At 33.5% G+C, this 22109-nt stretch overlaps 4 protein-coding genes across 8 annotated transcripts; 3 read left to right on the top strand and 1 right to left on the bottom strand.

The window, feature by feature from the left end:
* Positions 1 to 5834: 5834 nt before the first annotated feature.
* LOC106780699 (NAD(P)H-quinone oxidoreductase subunit O, chloroplastic) lies at positions 5835 to 7515 on the bottom strand. Its single transcript, XM_014669000.2, has 6 exons — positions 7247 to 7515; positions 7098 to 7153; positions 6949 to 7014; positions 6810 to 6851; positions 6488 to 6547; positions 5835 to 6152 (listed from the first exon to the last, which is right to left on the bottom strand). Exons 1-6 carry the CDS (start codon positions 7452 to 7454, stop codon positions 6123 to 6125), a joined length of 462 nt encoding a protein of 153 aa, XP_014524486.1. The 5' UTR covers positions 7455 to 7515; the 3' UTR covers positions 5835 to 6122.
* Positions 7516 to 7623: 108 nt separating this feature from the next.
* Positions 7624 to 11159, top strand: LOC106780648 (ABC transporter I family member 10, chloroplastic). Its single transcript, XM_014668945.2, is given in 7 exon segments — positions 7624 to 7757; positions 7850 to 8021; positions 8103 to 8189; positions 10044 to 10169; positions 10252 to 10374; positions 10748 to 10771; positions 10773 to 11159. Coding segments are annotated over 7 exon segments (675 nt in total). The 5' UTR covers positions 7624 to 7677; the 3' UTR covers positions 10836 to 11159.
* Positions 11160 to 12247: 1088 nt separating this feature from the next.
* Positions 12248 to 17415, top strand: LOC106780725 (GDP-mannose transporter GONST1). The gene is made up of 8 exons (XM_014669040.2): positions 12248 to 12956; positions 13071 to 13210; positions 13661 to 13790; positions 14349 to 14447; positions 15937 to 16091; positions 16354 to 16470; positions 16784 to 16881; positions 16990 to 17415. Exons 1-8 carry the CDS (start codon positions 12726 to 12728, stop codon positions 17046 to 17048), a joined length of 1029 nt encoding a protein of 342 aa, XP_014524526.1. The 5' UTR covers positions 12248 to 12725; the 3' UTR covers positions 17049 to 17415.
* Positions 17416 to 18703: 1288 nt separating this feature from the next.
* Positions 18704 to 20742, top strand: LOC106780688 (probable gamma-secretase subunit PEN-2). 5 transcript variants are annotated; one of them, XM_022777078.1, is made up of 4 exons: positions 18704 to 18722; positions 19039 to 19104; positions 19222 to 19490; positions 20336 to 20692. In XM_022777078.1, exons 3-4 carry the CDS (start codon positions 19250 to 19252, stop codon positions 20494 to 20496), a joined length of 402 nt encoding a protein of 133 aa, XP_022632799.1. In that variant the 5' UTR covers positions 18704 to 18722; positions 19039 to 19104; positions 19222 to 19249; the 3' UTR covers positions 20497 to 20692. The 5 variants fall into 5 exon arrangements, with proteins under 5 accessions (XP_022632799.1, XP_014524472.1, XP_022632800.1 ...); XM_014668986.2 differs by lacking the exon at positions 18704 to 18722 and adding an exon at positions 18828 to 18846; XM_022777079.1 differs by lacking the exon at positions 18704 to 18722 and adding an exon at positions 18830 to 18846 and having other exon boundaries at positions 19212 to 19490; positions 20336 to 20742.
* Positions 20743 to 22109: the final 1367 nt, after the last annotated feature.

Genomic DNA, 22109 nt, shown 5'->3' with positions numbered 1-22109 from the left:
AGAGGAACGTTCTTGAGAGCTTTTGTTTACTTTGTTCCCTTGCCTGGTCTTGTGAAAGGAGAGGCTTACGTATCGTGTGTCGATAGTCGAAGTGGGCTCTCTTCAAGTTGGCAAGGTTCTCTACCTGGTCTTGTGAAAAGGGAAGCTTGTGAATCGTTTGTCGATTGCCGGAGCAAGGTCTCTTCAAGTTGGTAGAGTGGTTCTTTTCATTCTATTTTTGTACTTTTCATTGTAATCTGTTAAATCCTTTTTTAGTGGAACTGTTAATCACTCTTTGTAGTGATTAACGACTGGACGTAGATTCTGTTGAATCGAACCAGTATAAAAATCCTTGTGTGCTTTTCTTATGCCCTATACTCATTTTACTTTAACGCACATCAACTGCTTGGTTAATTTTCTGAAAGAAAATTGTTTTTTATAAAAAGGCTAAAATCGTTTCAACTGTGACCTAATACGCTTTACGCTCTCTGTGTTATTAATCCGCTGCGCTAAACTCTTTTAAAATTAACCCCTCCGATACCAACAAATACTTGAGCAAAATTCAGAAATCAAGAAATCAATTGTATAGTTGACTTAGGGGGTGGAAAAGTTAGAGGTTGAGGGGTCAAACAAACTGCCTACATAAACACTGATCAACTCGCAAAATGTAAGTGTGGGTAGGTGATAACGGTTCAAAAACCATTATTTTTATACTTAAGGTTGATACAAAACACATCCTTTATAACTTAGAAACTAGCTTGAAATCATGCATTTTACTTAAGTTAGAGAATAAGAGAGTCAAAAGTGGTTTTCTTGGTTTTATGCTTGGTTTTCCTTGTTTTGACAGGAATTTACATGAATTGAATGAAGGAAGCTGAAGTAGGAAGGAGTTGGATTCAAGAGAAGAAGGAAAAGCGCTTAAAGGAAGAATCGCAAGCACCGCTCAGTGAAAATCCACCGCTGAGAGCCAACCTTGTGGAAGAATTCTTTGACCAACGCCTAAGCGCCAGTGTTGAGGGAAATTAAGTGTCGCCCCCTCCGCTGAGCGCCAGTCTCTTTAGATAGATACGTCCAAATGCTTAAGCGCCAACGCTGAGGGGAAACATGGGTATCACGCTCACCGCTTAGCGACGCCGTTGAGCATCAATCTTTTTGGGCTTGTGGTAGTTTCTGCTGTTTTTCAAAAATTATAAATAGACTTGTACGACTCTTAGAGGTCATCTTTTGGCAAAAGGAGACACAAAAACACCCTATTCACCCCTCGGAGGCGGATTTTGGATGCGGGAGCTCCAACTTATCAAATTTAGGGTTTATCTTTTCATTCTTTTCATTGTTTTCATCTAGTTTCACCATACCTATGGTGAACTAAACCTCCATTGTTGTTGGGGAAACGATGTAATCCTATTGAAACTCTCATATATTGAATTGATGCTTTACTCATATGCTTTCTTTTATTAATTGTTAGAGTTTTTCCTCCATTACCTTTGCATGCTTTGTTTAAGACATTATTCAATAGCATAATCTTTGATTTTATCTATATGGACACATGTGAGTAGATCTAGACATGAGGGAATTCTCTCGGGAGCAATATTACCTAGACATAGGGATTGGAGGACCGATTGCCTTTAAGCTTCTATGCGAATGTAATGCATGATCAATTGCCTGGGAGACTATACATAGTAAACTAGTAATTATGATAGGTTCTTTTCTCCAAGACATTGGGATTAGGGTAAATTAGAAAGTGGCATTAACATTAATGATAAAGTAGAATTCGTAAATATATGAGAGTGAATTAGGATAAGTCGGAAACCCCAACAACACCATTCATCCATATCGTTCAACTGTCGATTGATCAATCTTTGCATGTGCATGTTTAATTTTCATTTTTGCATTCAAAACCTTAATTTTTCGTTAGTCAAGTCTTATTATAATCAACAAATCACACGAAAATCTAGGCCTATGAGTTTCTAGGGAAACGATACTTGGTCTTACCACTTATTATTACTTGATATGATTTGATACACTTGCTGGAGTCTTAACAGTAAGAAGTACAAGGCTCTGAGGAAGCCCAAAAGGATGAAGATAAGAAGAAAGAAGACACACATGTTGATGAAAATGGAGAACCAAGTGAACCATCACATGTGATTACCATTGATAAATCTAGGTTAGTATCTTTTAATTCTTCTTCTAAAAACTTTTCTTCATCTTATTCTCCACCTCCTCCATATCCAAATCGGTTGAAGCCGAGAAATAAAGAAATGGAGGAATTAGACCAAGAGATCTTAAACAAGCTTAGAATGAAACTCCTATCCATAAAGATCCTCCGTTTGTAGCATCTGTCCATGACCTATCAGTTGGACTTAACCCTTCATAAAAGCTTAGAATGAAATCTACCATTTGGAGTTGAGGGCATGAAGCACTTAGTTTCTTGAATCTTTCCCAATACTCATTAAGATTTTCTCTATCTCTTTGTCTTATATCTTGAATTTCTCTACGGATTTGCAGATAATCTGGATGCAGGAAAATACTTTTCAAGAAAGAGTCTTTCAATAGTTTCCCAATTTGTAACCCGTGCAGAGAGATAATACCACCAATCTTGACCTGCTTCTTGAAGAGTAAAAGGAAAAGCTCTCATCTTAAGAATCTATATTGTGATCCTATGAGATCTAAAATCATCGCACAACATGTGGAATTGTATCAAGTGCTTGTGTGGATTCTCCCTTGATAACCCATTGAACTTTGGTAAGGCATTTAACAGGTCAGGTCTCAACTCCCACTCCTCATTAGGATATTCAATGTTACTTCGACAACTGTATTGTAGGAGGTGGCTAGTTGTCTAATGGTTCATATTGTTTGGGTTAGGATCAGGTAAAGGATTAAATGGTATGTTTGTGACTAGAGATAATCAAGGTAGTATGGTTTCATATGTAGAAAGTGTTCCCTCAGTAGAACACACAAATTTCAAACTTCTTCGCACCTTACGCAAATTCCTTTCAACTTCTAGGTTAATTTGATAAAATTCTCTCAGGTTAGCTCTAGTCATGCGCTATGGAGTCTGCTTGAAGTTTTTTTTTTCTATTCTTTGACTTCTCTTTTTTGCTTTTGTTCTTGCTTTAGTGAAAGATTTCAAATAAGATATAAGAAAAACTTTATTTGGGTCCACTCCCAAGAAAGAGAGGTGTGTCACAATGGATAACTTAAGTACTAAGTCTTTCCTAGCTAGAGTATATTCAAACTAGCCTCAAGTATTTTTCAAAAGAAATTCTTAATTAGAACAAGAACAAAGGTTTTGCTAACAATAAGAATAACTAAAGACTACAAAATAACTCAAACTGAATTAAATGTATATGTGTCAGGAAAAAAAACAAATGAAAATTAAAATATGAATCAAAATATTAAAAATACTAACCGTATTCCCCGACAGTGGCGCCAAATTTGATACGCTATCGTTGAAGCTATCAAATTAATACCACTTTTCAAGGCAACTTCAGTATTATCAAGTAGTATTCAAGTAAGTTGATAGGGTTAAAGTAACCCAGTCGTCTCCCAATGAATACAGAATTGCTTTTCAATATTTGAATCTTATGAATGCAATTCAATGCCCAAGAATAAAAATGAGAAACTATGCTAATAGAACTAATGTTTGAAGAAAGAGAAAACTTAGAAACAATTATGAAAAAATAGGCTAATTTCATTGGTTTTCCAAGAGAGATTCATCGTCAGTTATCCACAGATTATTGTTTAATTGATTATTATTCAGGTTTCAAATTAATTAAAGTACATTCTTAATTAATTTGAGGACGATCATGCAGTTAACCAAAGTAGATTCTCAATGAAATGTAAGACCTTTCTAGATTATTCACAATAAATTCAACGAAAGTACATTCTCAATCAAATTCTATTGTGTTTAATCATGTCTATTTTCAAATTTCCTAACCAAATTAAAAGCTAATTAATCAAAGTAAATTCTTAATTAATTATAGTTGAAATTATTATCACCAATCAAAGTACATTCTTAATTAATAGCAAAAACCAGTTTAATTATATGAAGGTTCCTAAATTCAATCAAAATAGATTCTCAATTAAAACTTGAAACTCTTGAACTCATATAATCAATATGCATATAGATTCAAACACCTTATGATGCAAAAGTCATTGCTCTTAATATGATTGAGAGATGAAAGACATAGAAGAAGAAATACTCAATTCAATAATAAAAAGAAACAAATACATTAATTCAACTTAATCTCAGAATCCATAATGAAATTATAATGGAATAGCCCTAGGAGTTTAGCCCTCCATGAATGGAGTAGAAAACATGATGAAATAAAAGAGAGAGGAGTGGTGGATGAATGAAGTATATTTTTTGACTCCCTTAGGTCTCTTTATATAAGTTTGATTGGGCTTGAACTCTGAATCTTCTGTTGATAAAATATTTTATCTTATATCTAATATCTTTCATATATTCAAATTTTATCAGTTTTTGATAATATTTGATAATATTTGATAATATCTTTCCTAGATTCAAAAAGATTAGGCAAATATTATCTTTTGATATTTATTGATATATTTAAATAAGGTAATTATTTAACAATATCAAGTAAAATATCTTAAGATATATTTTATCCAAAATATCTTTTAAAATATCTAACAAATTTAAACTTGCCCAAAATTACATTTCAATCCTTTTTATTTTATTCAAAATTACACAGAAGTCCAAAACTTTTCTCTAATTGCACTTTAGCCATCTCTTTCTTTTCATAATTGCATAGGAACCTTAAGTTGACCAGATTGGACCATCTTTGACCATTTAATTTCATGATTTAAATGAATAAATTCTAACTTCAGCTGCATAAATAAACATTAGAACATCTAAAATACTTTATGAAACTAAGAATCATATTTTGAACATCTTTAATCTCAAACCCAATAAATTCAGTTGTGACAAATTCACTTTAAATCAATCATTTAAGTAAATAATCTCATAAAAAAAATTGAATTCTAAAACATAAATATACGCTCACCATTGTTTATTTTTTTCAAAATTCACTAAAATACATCAAAATATCATCATTAATTTCATAAGTATCTATTTCTTTATACCTCATTTTGTAATATTAAGCTAAAACGGTTTGAATCAATGGATAAAAAGAACAATTCATGCATTATAAATGTTAAAATCATGTGGAATTTTAATTAACCTAGGCACTTATCATTCCACTGTCAATTCTTTCAAACCTAAGAATATAACAACATGGATATTCGATATTGGAACTACTGACCACATTTCTTGTTCTCTGGATAATTTATTTTCCTACAAGAAAATTAATCATATAAATGTTAATCTTCTTAATAGAACTATAAAGTTACTGCCACTTGCATGGATCTAATTAAATTAAATAAAAGTTTAGTGTTTAAAGATGTTGTCCATTCCTCCTGACATATAACTTAATATCTATTTTCTCAATAGGCAACAACGCTGAACCAAACTATCAAGAAATGTTGCTAAAAATGAGAGTTGAAGAAAAGCTATGAATGAAGAACTCACTGGCCTTCAAAGAAACAAAACTTAGACCATAACAACTTTACCAAATACTGAATCTGATACTGCTGTAAATGAGTATACAAAATTAAATATAATGTTGACGTTTCTATAGATAGACACAAAGTTCGTCTCGTTGCAAACGCTGATATTTTTTATATCACAGTTTTAAACAGACCAATGCTGATCATTCTTTATTTCTAAAAATTACTGATTCTAGCACAACTGCCTTGTTAGTTTACGTGGATGATATAATCCTAACAGGAAATAATATTACATAAATTAACAATATTACTGCTATACTAGATCAATCTTTCAATGTAAAGAATCTCAGTAATTTAACTTATTTTCTTGGTAGTGTAGGTGTACATTTATGGACCTAGAACATAGCTACTTTATAAACATAAATTCTTTATGAGAATTTATATTTATTAAAATTTAAAAGCAGGGAGGCACAGATACACATTCAAAAGGCTTCGAAATACTCTGCACTATAGATGGGGTAGAGTTTCAGATGGTGTTTTTATCTGTGATTCATGAATTGTAAACTCTCTTACAGCATAAGAAAAAAAGTATCATATATCCATTTAGCATTTGTGGGTCATAGCCTCTCATAGTCGAGCTTCTCTGACTGCAAATGAAAAAAAAGAAAGAGTTAGGTAACTTGCACTTTAACAAACAGCTAAAATGAAAAGAAGAAAATGTTATGTTTGTTGAGAAATATAGAAAACTTTAGTCATATTTCATTCATTATATGACCATGTAAGGAAAACAACTGCTACTAAGCACAGTATTTATTCAGTGTATTAAATACAAAATAAGACAGGTACAAGTCAAACTCAATTAAACAAGTTATTCTTGGCCAAATACTAATTCTGCTTGATCAGGATTTTGCTTAAGCTGATCCTGCAAGAATTTTACCCAGTAATAAATTGTAGTCCAAAATTTGAACACGTTAAACGGTACCTTGATAAGCATGTACGTAGGAAGCCAAGCTGGAGCAGTCGGAATCCCTACCCATGCAATCTATCAATTAAGCACGAGTTTTTCTCAGTATAAAACATTAAAATTCTTGAAAATTTCTTCATAATTGGAATCTAGTACATATATAATGCAATCAATTGATATAGGTTCAGCTTTGCTTGATCAACAGAACATCATTGGCATTGCAAAAAGAGAGTTAGTTTTGATTCTTGCCGTAGTCTCACGTTCATCAGAACATTATTTCTTAGAAATATATCTGTATTCTATGAAAATACAATAGGATAGACTGATGTAAATTACTTACAAGAGCATACTCTCCTGTTTCAAATATACGCATATCCAGGACCTAGAAGAATTCCCCACAATTGAATTAGATAAATTGTTATGACATAGAAAAGCAGAGCCACCCCATGCAAACCAATTCGACAAGTTTTGCTTTTTACCTCACCACGGTCTTCATAAATGTAGTCTAGTCCTTTGTAATAAGGTGGGTGTCCAACAGAAAGATACTGAAACATTAAAAATGGACACGTCCGTGTTCACAATCGAAACCAAGACAATAAATAATACGACAAAACAACGTTCTTCTTACATTGATGCTATTGAGATATTTCTCCTTGTCCACCCTCACAATCTGACCTTTCTTCACTGCCGTCAGCCAAATAACACAAGCAGCAGTAATCAAAGAAGAGCTTTAGTCTCTTAAGAAACACTAGTCAGTTCAATGTTTGCTATACTCACAGGAATAAACTGGTTTCTTGGGAGGCTTAGGAGCAGCACTTGAAGACTGAGCCTTAGATGACCCTTCACTCTTACTCTCCGGGGTCTCTGATTCACCACTCTGTGCTGCACGAATCAGTGGGAAATGAACTCTCTTTGTTCTCAAAATTTGAGGGAAGCGAGGAAGAGAAGGGAAGGTGGTGTAGGATAGAGTTGCAGAGAACGCCATGAAGAGAAATACAATGCCACGTGTCTCGGCTCTCCTGTGTAACGTTCTACATGTACTGGAGATAAGAGAGGATGTCACACCTTAAAAACCGTAACTAATGAGAGCGTGCCACGTTGTTACGAAGAGGACTCAAATGTCCATTCATGAAAAGTTAAGACCAGCTTAGGAATTTCATCTCAACGTTAAAACGGTCGCGTAGAAACCATCAACGATAGGGAATGCTATGAATTTCCCATATCTTACTAGCTTCTCCGAACGTGTCGTTGCTCCTCTTCATGCCACAGTTCCCACTACAATTATCAGGTTCCATCTTTCAGTTGGGAATTTTCTCGAACACGTTTTGGTGAAGTCTTGTATTTCGTCCTCTTTTTTATCGATTCGATTTTTTTTTTCAGGGGCAATAAGGCGGAGAGTTTTGCAATTGAAGGGCGTAATCTGAGATTCTCATTCACGACGAGGCAAACGCAGGATGTGCCTGTTCTTAGGGATTGTTCGATTCGCATTCCTTGCGGACAGTTTTGGATGCTTCTTGGACCCAATGGGTGTGGAAAATCTACCCTCTTGAAGGTATTATCAAAATTCAAAAGTGAGAGTTAGTGTTTTGTAGTGCAGTGTTACTTGTAACGTAACGTTGTGTATAGTGTGCAGATTTTGGCGGGTCTCTTGATCCCAACTTCAGGAACAGTGAATGTGAATGGACCTAAAAGTTTCGTTTTCCAAAATCCAGATCATCAGGTTTTTATTTTCAGACTCATATATTATTAGTTTTTGTTCTTCTTCTTGGTTCATGCTATCTTTCTTTTAAGCCAGTGTGGGCATTGATTTTGCCAACGGTTGATAGTCGTAAACGCCGGCAATTTGGCTTCCTCTGAGATTGTGAATCTGCTGTTCCAATCTCGAGTCTTTAAACCAGCCAAGTAACTGTGCATGGAAATATTTACTTAGTGTTTCAGCAATTACTTACTTTCTAAGGCTAGGATGAGGGTGAGTCACTGCCAAGACACTTGAACATGACTATGAAGTAATATCACAAGGTGCGGTAGCCTCTAACTACGGAATATTCTGGAGTTGCTGACATGCATGTCATGAGCAGGCAACATGAACCTCCTGCCTCAGTCGTAGGGGAGCACCACCAGATGTATGTGAAAAGGCTGAACAAGCTTTAGTGGACCTCAGGGGGCTCTTCGGCCCAACAATGATTTGAGGATGAGGGTTTGTTCTTGGTCAGATTCTATTTGATTAGGCTCGCTGTTCTAGACCTAAAACAGAAATTAACAGATAGGTTAAATCTTTTCGCTCTACGTTTGAAAAGGAAATTCATTGGACTTGTTTTCTATGGGAGTGGAGATATGAGCTAAAATGTTGTTTTTGGATTATAAAAGTTCAAATTCAAAGATGGAAACCTCATCAAATTAATTCAGAGTCACACTGATGTTATTAGGGGAGGAGAAAAGTAGTTTCAATGTTTCTTTCTTTAGTTACCTTGCTACTATTGCTATGCTGTTTACTGACTTCATTTATTTTATGTTGCGATATAATATTTTCATGTAATCTTTCTGATGGAAGAATTAAGAATAAGTTAACAGCTCAAACCGTAGTCATCCTTCCCTCTGACTATTTTTCTTTCTTTCTTTTCCTTTTGGGATAAACGACCTTAGACTAATGTTTAAGCAAATTTTGAGGCATTTCCTAACCACTTCGTGTGCCTTAACATTTTCCAAGAAAACGCCCCGAATGGGGGAATGACTGTTACAGTTTCCATAGTACTTATTGTTATTGCCGCTGTCCTGACCTCTACTAGTACCCTGTCAGAATTCTAGATTTGAGATTTGATTGTTTTTTCTTCGTTGTTTCTTCTATAGAAGCATGGCTTCTTTTTCCTCTGCATCTCGACGGGTAAGGAATGATAGTTGACTTTTCCGATCTATTTTTCTTGTTAACCAAATGTGTAACTTTTTTCCACAGTAGACATTTACAAAATATTTATGCGAAAATTACTGATGTTACGTCAACAAATTAAAGTCTTAATACAAGTAGCCTCGCCCATCAAGGGATTTTTTAGGGGTGGGGGTGAGGGAGGGGGACACCAACCACATCGGACTGCATGTTTAAGCTTTGCGGATTCTTATGCAGAGGTAACAGAGAAGTATGCTCCACCTTACCTATTCCCCTTTCCGGGTTTTGAATTAAAAGAAATGTGAAGGGATGGGAAGGAAGAAAGGCTTTTGTTTAGGGCATGCCATTTCTCAGATCTTCTCCAAATGTTCCTTTCTATTTTTTCCTTCATTTCAGAGCAAGGAGAATTTGCTTGATTTCTTTGTTCGCTACAATAACAGGTGTCTGTTGTCATAGTTCCATCTAATAAATTTTAATAATTTGGTTGTGTATACTTGTAAATATCTTTCTATCCAATCTGCTTTTGAATATTTTCTCAATGTTTGCAATTCAGGTACAACTATTGTGATAAAGAAAATCAAAATATAAAAGTAAAACAGCTGAGTTGTTATCAATCTACTGAAAATTTGCAGCCCTAATCCTTATGATGTATATGATCGGACTGCCAACTGAGTAGCTTTATATTTGTTGCAGGTGGTGCTGCCTACTGTGGATGCTGATGTTGCATTTGGTCTTGGTAAGATCGATTTGACTCACGATGAAGTCAAGTCTAGGGTGTCGAGAGCTTTGCATGCTGTAGGGCTGACTGACTACATGAAGGTAATAGGGACAGCAACCTAGAAAACTCATAACAAAAGTATAAACTATATAATAAATAAACTTTCCTGGCTGCAATATTCAGAGATCTGTCCAAACTCTGAGTGGTGGTCAGAAGCAGAGGGTTGCCATTGCTGGTGCTCTAGCAGAAGCTTGTAAAGTTCTGTTGTTGGATGAGCTCACCACATTCTTAGATGAAACTGACCAGGTAATCCATGAATTGTGGTGTTGTATGCCGTATCATGCCATATTTGCTGTAAAATCACAAAGATTGAGGTCTTCAAATAGGTGGAAGCAAGGGACTTTACTTTCTCCATGTACAAAAATAGTAGCGACAGTCACTATTATATCTAGCTTGGTGTCATTTTCTTTACGTATGCATTTCATCAGTATGACACATTCAAGCTGACAGAACAATGCCATGGGGACAGTGTCTATTTGAGCTTTCGGAATTCTAAACAAACAGTTAACATGGCTTCAGTTTTCGTGCTTGCAGTTGAATATGTTCATATTAGGTATTATGAAAGTTGTGTTGTAAGGCCAACACTTTTTTAACAGATGGCTTGCACTTTTCATTTAAGGTCGGGGTTATCAAAGCTGTCAGGAACTCTGTGGATACCTCTGCAGAAGTTACGGCATTATGGGTCACCCATCGTTTGGAAGAACTAGAGTATGCGGATGGTGCCATCTACATGGAGGATGGAAAAGTTGTCATGCATGGAGATGCCGCTAGCATTAGGAGTTTCATTGAAGCAAGACAATCTGCTTATATAAATCAGATTAATTCTTAAATAAGTCTTCTTTGTTTCTGAGAACGTTTCCCGTTAGTCGTTGAAACTAAATTAACATGATTAGGAGGCAACATCACATTATCTCATGTTCTTCTAAAAAATTTCAAATAAGGAGAGCGATTCTAAAATACTCTTTTTTGTAGTTCAAATTCTTGAATATGAATACGATGCCGAAGAGTTACTCCAATCTTATTTTTTGCTAGATGTAATTCCGTTGAAATTTATCTATTGGATACTTCTTTTGTTTATACTAAAAAAGGTGAGATTTCAAAATATTGTAAGAGTTTACAATTTAGTTCTAAAGTCTTGACTTTAACTAAGCCAACGGAGATAATAATTGAGACACTTAAGATAACCAAAGTTCCAGCACATGGGGTTTTATTTTATATATATATATATATATATATATATATATATATATATATATATATATATATATATATATATATATATATATATATATATATATCTTGAGGGGGTGACTCATCTCATCTGCGGGCTGCTACTATTGCTAGGTCGCCATATTAATAATATCAGAGTTAGGGAAACTATGTTGACATTTTTAATGATTTTAGTTGAAGTCTAACAGAAACATTGGGAAAATTCCACTACCATAAAAGCACGTTTTGGTCTACGATAAGTTAGTGGATACTTGCTGCTACTTCTGATTTTGAATATTCTCGTTTTGTTTGGTTTTTATAATTCTAAAGTGGCAACTAACCTTCGGCTTGGTTTTTTTCGGTACATCGCATTTTCTTCATTGGTACTTATCCAACCCTTATCATTCATGCCACAGGTCAACTACACACCAAGTTCCATAATTTTCTGATGTGATTGCCAACGAATAAAAAACAATTATTTTCCCTGTTGATTTATCTTTTCTAATTGTCCGCTGGGAATTGTTTTATCGTTAGTTTAGAAAGCTAAATTGTAATGATTAAACAAACAAAAAGACACAAAATCAATATCTTTATCACATTATATCAAACCTCCACTATAAAATAAATATTTATCACAAATAAAAACAATTTAATATTCATTTTCCCCCAAGTTTGACTAACTAAAATCTATTTAGTCTAATAACCATGGTTTATGCATTAATTGCAAAATAAATATTATTAAAATTTACAAATTAATTAAATATCAATAGATATGGTGATCATGATTTTAAGCTTGCAATATTTTACAGTACTTTAGGGTAATAACGGTAGCAGCAATAGCCGTGTTGAAAATGGGAACAAATGAACTGACATCATTCAAAAAACAAAAGCAAGTCTAAGACTTTTGAACATTTAATTCAAAGCTATCACAAGCCCAAGGAACAGGGTATCTTTGCCATCCACGGTTCATGCGAATTGCAAAAGGACAAAACACAACAAAAAAAAATCCACAAAAGTTGGTAGCAGCTTCCTTCCTTCTTCAAATGCGACGAAGTTTCTACTTTCAAAATTCCCAACCTCTCTTCGTTCTCTCCGTACATCAACGCCGTTTCTGGCTCCTTTAATCCCCAAATTTCATCATTTATCTTTCAGCGCTTCTTTGCCTTCCTTTGAATCCAAGCCTTGCCAATAAAACCATTACAGTGATTATCCCTGATGGGTTTTTCTCGTCGATCATAATCATATCTGGGTTTGTTAAAAAGGTTTTTCCTTTCCACGTGTCTCCTTACTTGTCGATCCTGAGCTCCGTAGCTTGAACACTGTGTTACTGTGAAGTTTTATTTTTATTTGCCGTTGGATCAATTCAGCTTAAGGCATAACTGGATCACATGAAAATGATGCCTTCATCTCCCAATGAAGAACAATTTGACGTAGAAAATTCCAAGTTGGACAAAGACAAAGAAAGAACTCCAAGAACTGCGAGGGTAGTAAAAGTCCACAATCAGGCCTTATTGTCTGGACTTGCATATTGTTTTTCCTCCTGTGGCATGATATTGGTTAACAAGTTTGTACTTTCCAGCTATGATTTCAATGCCGGGATATCCTTGATGTTGTACCAGGTATTTGTTTTTGTGTCCTTGGAATCGTTTTCCCCTTGCCCCTTTGTTTTTTAGGATAATGATGTGGAGGTTGCTTGAGCTGGATTGGTTCTGACAAATTTTGTGTGGATGCAGAATTTGATTTCAGTTGTTATTGTTTCTGTGTTGAGTATTATGGGTTTAGTTTCAACCGAGCCGCTGACATGGAGATTGATTAAGGTCTGGTTGCCTGTGAATGTTATATTTGTCGGAATGCTCGTCACAAGTATGTTTAGGTATGCTGTCTTCAACATGGTGGCTCTTATAATGTTTTGGTTCTGGCTTTCGTTAGATTATGTTATATCGAGTGTTTTACATAAGGGGATGCTTGTCATTGATGCTTTGTTACTAGTTTTTTACCATTCATTTTTATGTGTTGTGTAAGCCTTTTTTTAAATCTGTCCAATGCTAGGTGTTAAAAAATAACTTTGCAGAATGTATTGATGGATCCTGTTTATGAGTAATCATGAAATGGAAACATTGTTCATAAATTCTCGGAAGAAATATTCATATTTGAGGAGCATGGAGTTCTAAACTTGTTCTAACTTTATATCGTTAAACATGTGATCTTAACATTTATCATCTGTACCAGTGTCAATATCTAAACTGAAAGTATAATTGAGCAGTTTGTCACTCACTCTTGTTTGCTGTTGGCTTTTAATTATCCCTTTGTATATAACGTGCAGTTTGAGATACATTAATGTAGCCATGGTGACAGTCCTGAAAAATGTTACTAATGTCATAACTGCCCTTGGTGAAATGTACTTGTTCAAGAAGCACCACGATGGCAAAGTCTGGGCAGCTCTATTTCTAATGGTATGTTGACGAGCTTGACTTGTGAATCTTGCAATCTCTTTATTTTGACCGTTGAAGGCCCTGACTGTGATGTAGAATAACGAATTCACATATTGTACCTTTACATATGAATCTTGCAATCCCTTTATTTTGCGTGCATCTCCTACAATCACTACTACTCTTACCAACATATTTTATTGTTTTATTATATTTATTCAAGGAGTTAGTCACTATGGGGGAAGATGTTACTTGTCTAATTATAACCAAATGACAACATATTCATAAGGTAGCCAGGCTCTCCAAAGTTCCATGTCATATTCTGGAAAGTAGTTGGTCAACTGTCACAACTTATGTGGGGATTACTTTGCAGGGGTCTATCTTCCTACCAATAATGCATTTGTTACTGTGTGGCTTGTCTGTTTTGATTTCATACTTACTATAATTATCTTTTATTTCGTTGAACTCCTATAGCTGTTTACTGTTTAGACTCTTTTGAAACTATGCATTATTTGGATCCATAACTAGCATAACAAGTTTTAGATATAAAACAGCCTAAAAGAATGTCCTTTTCTCTTGCAGATCATTTCAGCAATAACTGGAGGAATTACTGATCTCTCTTTTAATGCAATTGGCTATGCTTGGCAGACACTAAACTGCTTCTTAACGGCATCATATTCTGTGAGTATTATGTTTTGTGATTCTAAACTTCATTGGTACAATAAGTTTCATTTTTTGTTTCCACTTTGGTTACCTTTCCATTACTTCCTGAAAATGTTTTAAATGAAAGTACAACTGAATACTGGAAGATGTAAATTTAAAACTATAACTTTTAGTCTTTGACTTGAGAGCTAGATATTAATCTAATATCATTGTATGTGCATAAATTCAATCATGTCTGTCTTGCTAAAGTCTATCATTCTTTGGTTATGATCACTGTGTTAGATAACCTATTAGTTAGTTTATTTAGTTACAATCAGTGAAGGGCACTTGTGTAGAATAGAAGAGAGGAGAGGAACTGAGATAATTTATGAGAGATTTGGGGACTTTGGGCATTAGGAGGTGCAAACCCTCAAAGTTCTGCAGTGCAGTGTTGTAACTGAAGGAGGTTTTCCTATTCTTTGTATTAAGATATCATGTTTCTATTTCATTACAATGTTCTTATGACTCTCTTTCAGTCCCATTTCATATTTTTGGTTGTTTCTATTGAAGTCAAGTGCAAGTTGAAGTCCGACATTGGATAAAAATATGCAAGAAGAGCAACAAATGAGAAGAAAAAACCCATAAACTTATGTTTTAAGGTTTTGGATTGAAGGTGGTATTGTACTTCCTTATAAGGGTTTGCTCATAACTTATATGTTCCAAATCTCCTTGACGTCTCCTGTTGAAAAAACTCAACAAAGTGGTATCAAAGTTATTAATTTTTGGTGATTGGCTTAGATGGTACCGATGTGGAATGGGTGAAGAATGTTTTCGCACGAGGGAGAAGTATAACTAATAATGAAAGGGACTCACATTTGAGAGATAGTTTATTGGAGTCAAGTGAGTTAAAGTCCCACATGAGGTAAAAATATGCAAAATAAGCAACCTATAAGGAAAAAAGACTCACAAGTCTATTTATTACCTTACCATTCTTGGGTTGAAGGTGGTGTCATGATTCCTTATTGGGGTTTGCTCATAACTTATGTTCCAAATCTCCTTGGTGTCTTCTCTAGAAAAAAACCGAAAATTCCAAAAATGATCTAAACATATGCCATAATCTTATCTCCATTTCTCTCTGTGCTAAGGACTGGCTTAGACTTGGTATAAAGCAAAAGTAAAATTAAAAGAAAAAATATATATGAATTGATATAGTTCATCACAGATGAATTGAATTGAGTAGTTTATCCCATCAGACTTTCCAACATGAAGACAAATTACTCATCACCTATTCCGGGTGAGAGAATTGACTCAATACTTTTCATTTTGACCTGTTGGTTGCTTTTGTGGGGTTTCTTGAATCATAGTACTTAATTACTTCTACATATACATGGAGTAGGTTTAATTTGGTTTTTGGTTTAAAAGGGCAATTACTATCATGGAAAGTGTGTATGTAGCATCATAGGTAGCACTGAATTAAATTTATCTTAGTCAAGTTTGCTTATCAGTTGTTTTGATTTTATTGGTGCAGCTGACTCTCCGTAGGGTCATGGATACAGCAAAGCAAGTTACGAAATCCGGAAATTTAAATGAGTTTTCAATGGTCTTGTTGAACAACACCCTTTCTTTGCCTTTGGGATTTTTCCTGATTGTTGTTTTCAATGAGGTGGATTATCTCTTAAGAACGTGAGTTATTTACTTTTGTGATTTTTCTCAATATTATGTGCATGACACGCTTCATTTCCTGTTAGAAGGTTATTGATCTCAGTTTAAAACGTAATTTCTAAATTTTCCTTTTTGCTATACATAGAAACACAGATCTGGAATTGCAAAAGGGTGTTTTTATGTCATAAATTGTTTAGTTTATGTCTGACAACAGAAGTAAAAAGATACTCTCTGTGTCGTTCTTTTTCTAATATTATATAAAATTATATATTTGAATTGACAGGCCACTTCTGAGATTGCCTAGCTTTTGGTTGGTGATGACCTTTAGTGGAATTTTGGGTCTAGCAATCAGCTTTACATCCATGTGGTTTCTTCATCAGACTGGAGCTACAACTTACAGGTGAGATTCCTCCCCCAGAAGAGAGAGTAATCCTTATACACTTTTTCTTTCCAATATCTTAATGCGGTAAGTTAAATTATAGTTACAGTTCCCTAAAGTTTCTTTTGAAATTGAACCTCATGGATATTAGTAGGACTCATGATGGTAAATGTGTTTGTCTGACTGAAGTAGTTTTACATGTTATTGGCAATGGCTATATGTGTGGAACATTAGTTTTTTGTAAATCTAGATTTTAGTCTTAATGTTATGCTGTATCAGAAAATGTCACTATTTTAATTTTGTTTGACTTATCTGACTAGTTTACCATCTGCAGTCTCGTAGGTTCGCTGAACAAGATACCACTTTCAGTTGCTGGCATCCTTCTGTTCAAAGTCCCTACTAGTTTGGAGAACTCTGCTAGCATTTTTTTTGGTTTGTTCTTTAAATTTACTGAACTTGAAGTGTTTCTATTATCATTGTCATCATAAAGTGCATTGTATTACATTTTGTTTCATCACTGAAGGTAGAATGCAATTGCAGGTCTTCTGGCAGGAGTATTTTTTGCTAGAGCCAAAATCCGAGAGAGATCTCAATCCTAAAGAATAGTAAATGCTTACGTGATAATTAATGTTCACACAAGAAGGAATTATTCCCATCTGAGAAATTTGATTTCTTGGTTAAGTTGGAGATGCACTTGAAGCCTGTGTGGTGTTGTCAGAGATGGCATCAGCTAAATTGGGGATGTTTCAGATTCCTTCTCCAAGGGACAGTTTTTGGATCTTTTGAGGAAGGCTCTGCTTGTATTGATTGCATTGGCTCACATTGGAAGCAAAATTTGCCACTGATTTGTATCATTGTCACTTCATTATTCCAATGTATCATCATATTATGATTTCTTTGATATGAACAATAACATTGAAATGAGAAAAAAAGAGAGTTGATCTTGCCTTTGGGGCAAGGGTAATATTGTCTTCATCTTACTTAGCCCTTTTTATTTGTTATTTGATTTTATCTCTATTTATTGAAAGGAAACTTTTCATTTGTTTGATATTTTTTAATGAATTAAAAGCAATAAAAAGAAAAAAAAAATTCTTTTATTGTAATCTAAATTTGTAGGTTTAGTTAAAATATTTTGCAATGAAAAAGTTATATTCTTAATATTTTGCGTTAAATAAAATAAATAAAAGGTAAGATGAAAAAAAACTGTAGCTGTGGTGGTAAAAGAATTTGTATAAAATATATTTGAAATAAATAAAATAATAGAACTATTTTTTTTATCTCATATTTCAGCAGCATTTAAAATTTTTCTGTATTACAAGGAAATGATATCAATATTTTCTGTTCAAATGCAACAAAGATAAATAAATCACTAAGCGGAAAAGAAATCTTTAATTGAAAATAGTTTAAATAACTTGCTTTAGATTTAAGTGATACGAGAAAAAAATTTATGAAGACAATTTTTTTAATTTGATTTGATTTATTCAACCATGATTTAAAATTTTGTATGTGAAAATTATTTAGATATTCAGATTTGAAACTAAGATATTGAATTGATTTAATTTATTTTTTATTTGAAGTTATAACGAAGAATGAAATTATTCAGTTTTAACTTAATTTGGATAAATTCGACAAAACAGAAAAGAAAAAGAAATATAGAGTAAAAAATGAAATTATTTAAATAAAATGAAGGAAAGTTAAGAAATAAAAGATACGTATAACAAATTTGCAAGTAAAGATGATTAATTTAAAAGAGTTGTAAAAAGGTCATAATTCATTTAGTTTTGCAATTATAGCAATGTTCTTGAATTGAAGTAGTTAAAAAAAGTAAAAGCATATTGATGTAAAGGGACATTTGAAGATCAAACGAAGTAAACATAGATTTCAAATATTCTCAAAAGATTCGTGGAAAATTAAAATAAAAAGGTAAAATTCTAGAAATAAATGTTCTAAAAAAATTAGATAAAAGAATTTCTAAAAATTAATTTACATATAAACTAATTTTAATTCAAAAAACAAAGTGTTGTAATCTTTATTCTTATTTTTTTTCCTCATAAATACCGTTTAAATTTTTCGGAAGACCCTGCAAACACTAATTTGTACAGCATCATTATTCTATAACAGTGAAACATGGGTTTGGGACAGAAAAACAGACAAAAATGTTACACATAGTCTTGGATAATACGTCTTCATCACATGCTCCATTTGAGAGGAATATAACTGTTTCTGCGAATTAAAGATGAAAGCTTGAAAAGCTGGTCATTCAGTTGTCGAAAGTACGTACGTATTAATAATTTTTTCCCTAATTTGACAAGTGTAGGTCTTGTAATCGAAATAAAATTATGCAATGGTGTCGTGTGGTCCTCTGTTTTGGTGGTCCTATTTTTTCCACTCTTTTTGGTAATTTTGTTTTTCATTTATTACGTACAGTCATTACCTGATTTTTTACAGAAATTATATAAAAGAATTATATTCACAGTGCCATTTTATTTTCTTCTGGACTTGACACACGGAAACAGTTAAAAGGAGGATTGAATAATCTGAATTTCAGTTGTGTTTGTATGAATTTTGGTTTTTTCTTTTCCATGGCAGGCAATCTGAATCAAAATCAGACGCAGTAGTGGAGTGACTCAACGCGACGAACGATCCTTTTTCACGGTATGTTACTTAATAGTGATTGTCCACTCAAATTGAGAGATATTAATTTAATTTCGCTTAGCAAGCAACAAGATTGAACAAAATCAATGGAATTGAAAACATTTTAGCTGATCTCAGGGTTGTTAGGTCATCTTAGATCGCATTGATGGAGTCACAGAACAACAATCCAAACCCTAACCCTCTTCATCGGAATTCGCTACCGTCGTCGATGCCGGTGTGGCCTACGATCGATGGGTCGTTGGGGTTATCTGAGGAAGAATCAGTTACCTACGCGCGGAGGTTTTACAATTTCGGCTTCGTTCTTCTGCCTCTCCTCTGGGCCGTCAATTGCTTCTACTTCTGGCCCGTTCTTCGCCATTCTCACTCCTTCCCTCGCATTCGCCCATGTATCATAACCTAACTTCTCTTTTATAGCACTTCTATTACTTGCGAAATTATGCACTCCTTTTTCTTGTCAATGGTGGCAACCATCACTGCTTATTATGCATTATTTGCTTCAACTGTTTCTTTTTTTTCGAATGTCTAGAGCAAGTAATTATCTGGAATTAAGAAGGGGCAGAAATTGAATTGTGGGTTGAACTGATGTATTCAGAATTTGAACTTGTGCTCTTTTTAGTATCTGAACATGAAGAGTTTGTTGTTGTTTGTGCTTTTCATGATACCAGTTAGTTTCAAATTCATTTCATCATGAAAGCTCATCAGCTCGTTCAATTCTTGGTAGTTCTGGTCGAATTAGTTCTTTTTATTTTCGCAATTATTTTTCTTTCGAGATACGGTAGGGTACTACTGAGGGTTGTGTTTGAATTTCAGTTGTAAGATCCAAACTAACTTATGGTTTTCATTGTACATTGTATCAACATGTTGACCACTTTTTATTCAGATCCAGTTAAAAGCAAAATTCATCTCAAATTTCAGTTGACTTAAAAACTACCATGTGTTTTTCTTTTCAATTCCAATTGAGTTCAACACAACTTAATTTTACAAAGAGTACTTAAGTATTTGCAACGGCCGTGCCTGGAACAGATTTCTTAAGAACGAAAAAAAATTAAACAGTTGATTCAACCATAACTAGTAAAAACTATGCTAGCTGGTTTACTTTGTTTCATGGTTGAATTAATTGAATATGCTTACTGATTTTAAGTAAGTTGGTGGTTAATTTAGATATAATGAATTGGTTTAGAGGCAGGTTCCTTTTCCCTGTTGATTTCGATTGTTTGACATGTTCGTGCAGATATTGTTAGATCAGCATTTGGGTTTGCAGTATTTGCAACTGTTCTGTGTTCTTGGGCTCTAACATTTGCCATTGGAGGGGAACGCCTCTTCGGACCTGTTTGGGATCAATTGGTTATGTACAACCTTGCTGATAGGTTAGGCCTAACAAGCTGGAGCTAGTTGTGTGGCACCTCTGATACTTATATTTTGATCTTTTATTGCCACATTCACCTTCTTCCATGCCTCATGAGTGCACTTGTACTTACATATACATTTTCCTATATTCTGTCATTGAATTGATAGTGAATTTCATCTTGTTGACACTCTTGATGGATAAGCAATGTTTTGGAAGTAGATATAGATCTTGGTTTCTTCACCCCACTGTGTGTGTTATAATTTGTTGTTCATGCAAGATTTATTGTCTCATTTTGATGTATTATATTATTATCTTACGTTACAAATACAGGGACGGTAAGTTTACCACTTAAGCCCTTAGAAGACAATGCAAGCAGAGTAGCTGCTCGGTTGTCAATTCCTCCTGTGAAGTTACAAGTCGTTGAGTAAACAGTATTAGTACGCAGGTTGGAAATATTACTGAACAAAATGAAAAGGAAATTCAAATTGATTGTGTTAATGTTTTTTAAGTTTTTGAAAGCTAAGTTGGAGCAGGGGGAATGAGATAGTGAGGAAGATAACGACAGGCAAAATTGAAAATAGAAAATTAAAAAAAAAGATTAAATAAGTTTTTGTTTCCTTAAGTGAAAATTAGAATTAATCTTTTTAATACAATTTAGTTTTCTAATTTTATAAATGTGAGTTTAGTTCTTTTAATTAAATTTTGGTAAGTTAGTTTGATGATTCAAATATGTTTGATGATAGTATTTAGGTTATTTATCTGGTTTGAGTCTTCCTTATGTGGGGTAAAGGTGTGTTCCGTGTCTTTATATGGTAGGACTACATTATATAAAAATATTACGACTTTCTATAATACACCACGAAAACATATAAAAGACCTTAGATCTTAAAAATCATTCATAATAAATTTTGAATACAAGAGAGAACATAACTTAACAAAATACATGCAATACAAACGACGTCCTACACATGATACATGACCTCACCTTCACAACACAAACAAAATATGCATGCACTCACATATAATTACTCAAACATAGATATTGAAGGCTAGCTCTTGTAAAGTCCGAGAAAAGAGGGGTCTTAAAAATAAAGTAGTCTTCAGACTTTATTGTTTTTGTTTGATAATTAGTATTCTTGAGTGTACATCTTTGTTAGAACATAATTGTTATGTTATTTTTTTTATTTTATTTACATTTTTCTTATGATCAAAAGGTTCTTTTACCTTTTATTAATTAGGTGCAAGAAATTAAAATAGGAGGGTGCACAAAAGAAAATCATGCAAATTAAACAATATGGAATACTAATAAAAAGACATTATATAAATCTTGGAGAAGATTTAGTTGTTATTTTAAAAAGTAGTTGAGAGAAAATAGGAGATATAATCTTGGTAGGTTTAGAGATTAAAAGAGATATTATTATTAGAAAAAAATCATTATTAGATATTGTTAAATATTTTAAAAGATATTATGAGATATTATTAATTAAAAGAAATTTTAAGATATTATTTGATGTAATTAGATATTATTGTTAGATAATAATAATAATAATAATAATAATAATAATAATAATAATTAATATATATTATTGATAGACTCGTTATATTAAATTAGAATGAAAATATTAAGATAAAATATATTATCTATGGACTTATCAAG

Source organism: Vigna radiata, unplaced genomic scaffold (assembly GCF_000741045.1).
Source record: "Vigna radiata var. radiata cultivar VC1973A unplaced genomic scaffold, Vradiata_ver6 scaffold_51, whole genome shotgun sequence".
Classification (NCBI taxonomy): Eukaryota; Viridiplantae; Streptophyta; class Magnoliopsida; order Fabales; family Fabaceae; genus Vigna; species Vigna radiata.
This window is presented reverse-complemented; position numbering and strand designations above follow the sequence as displayed.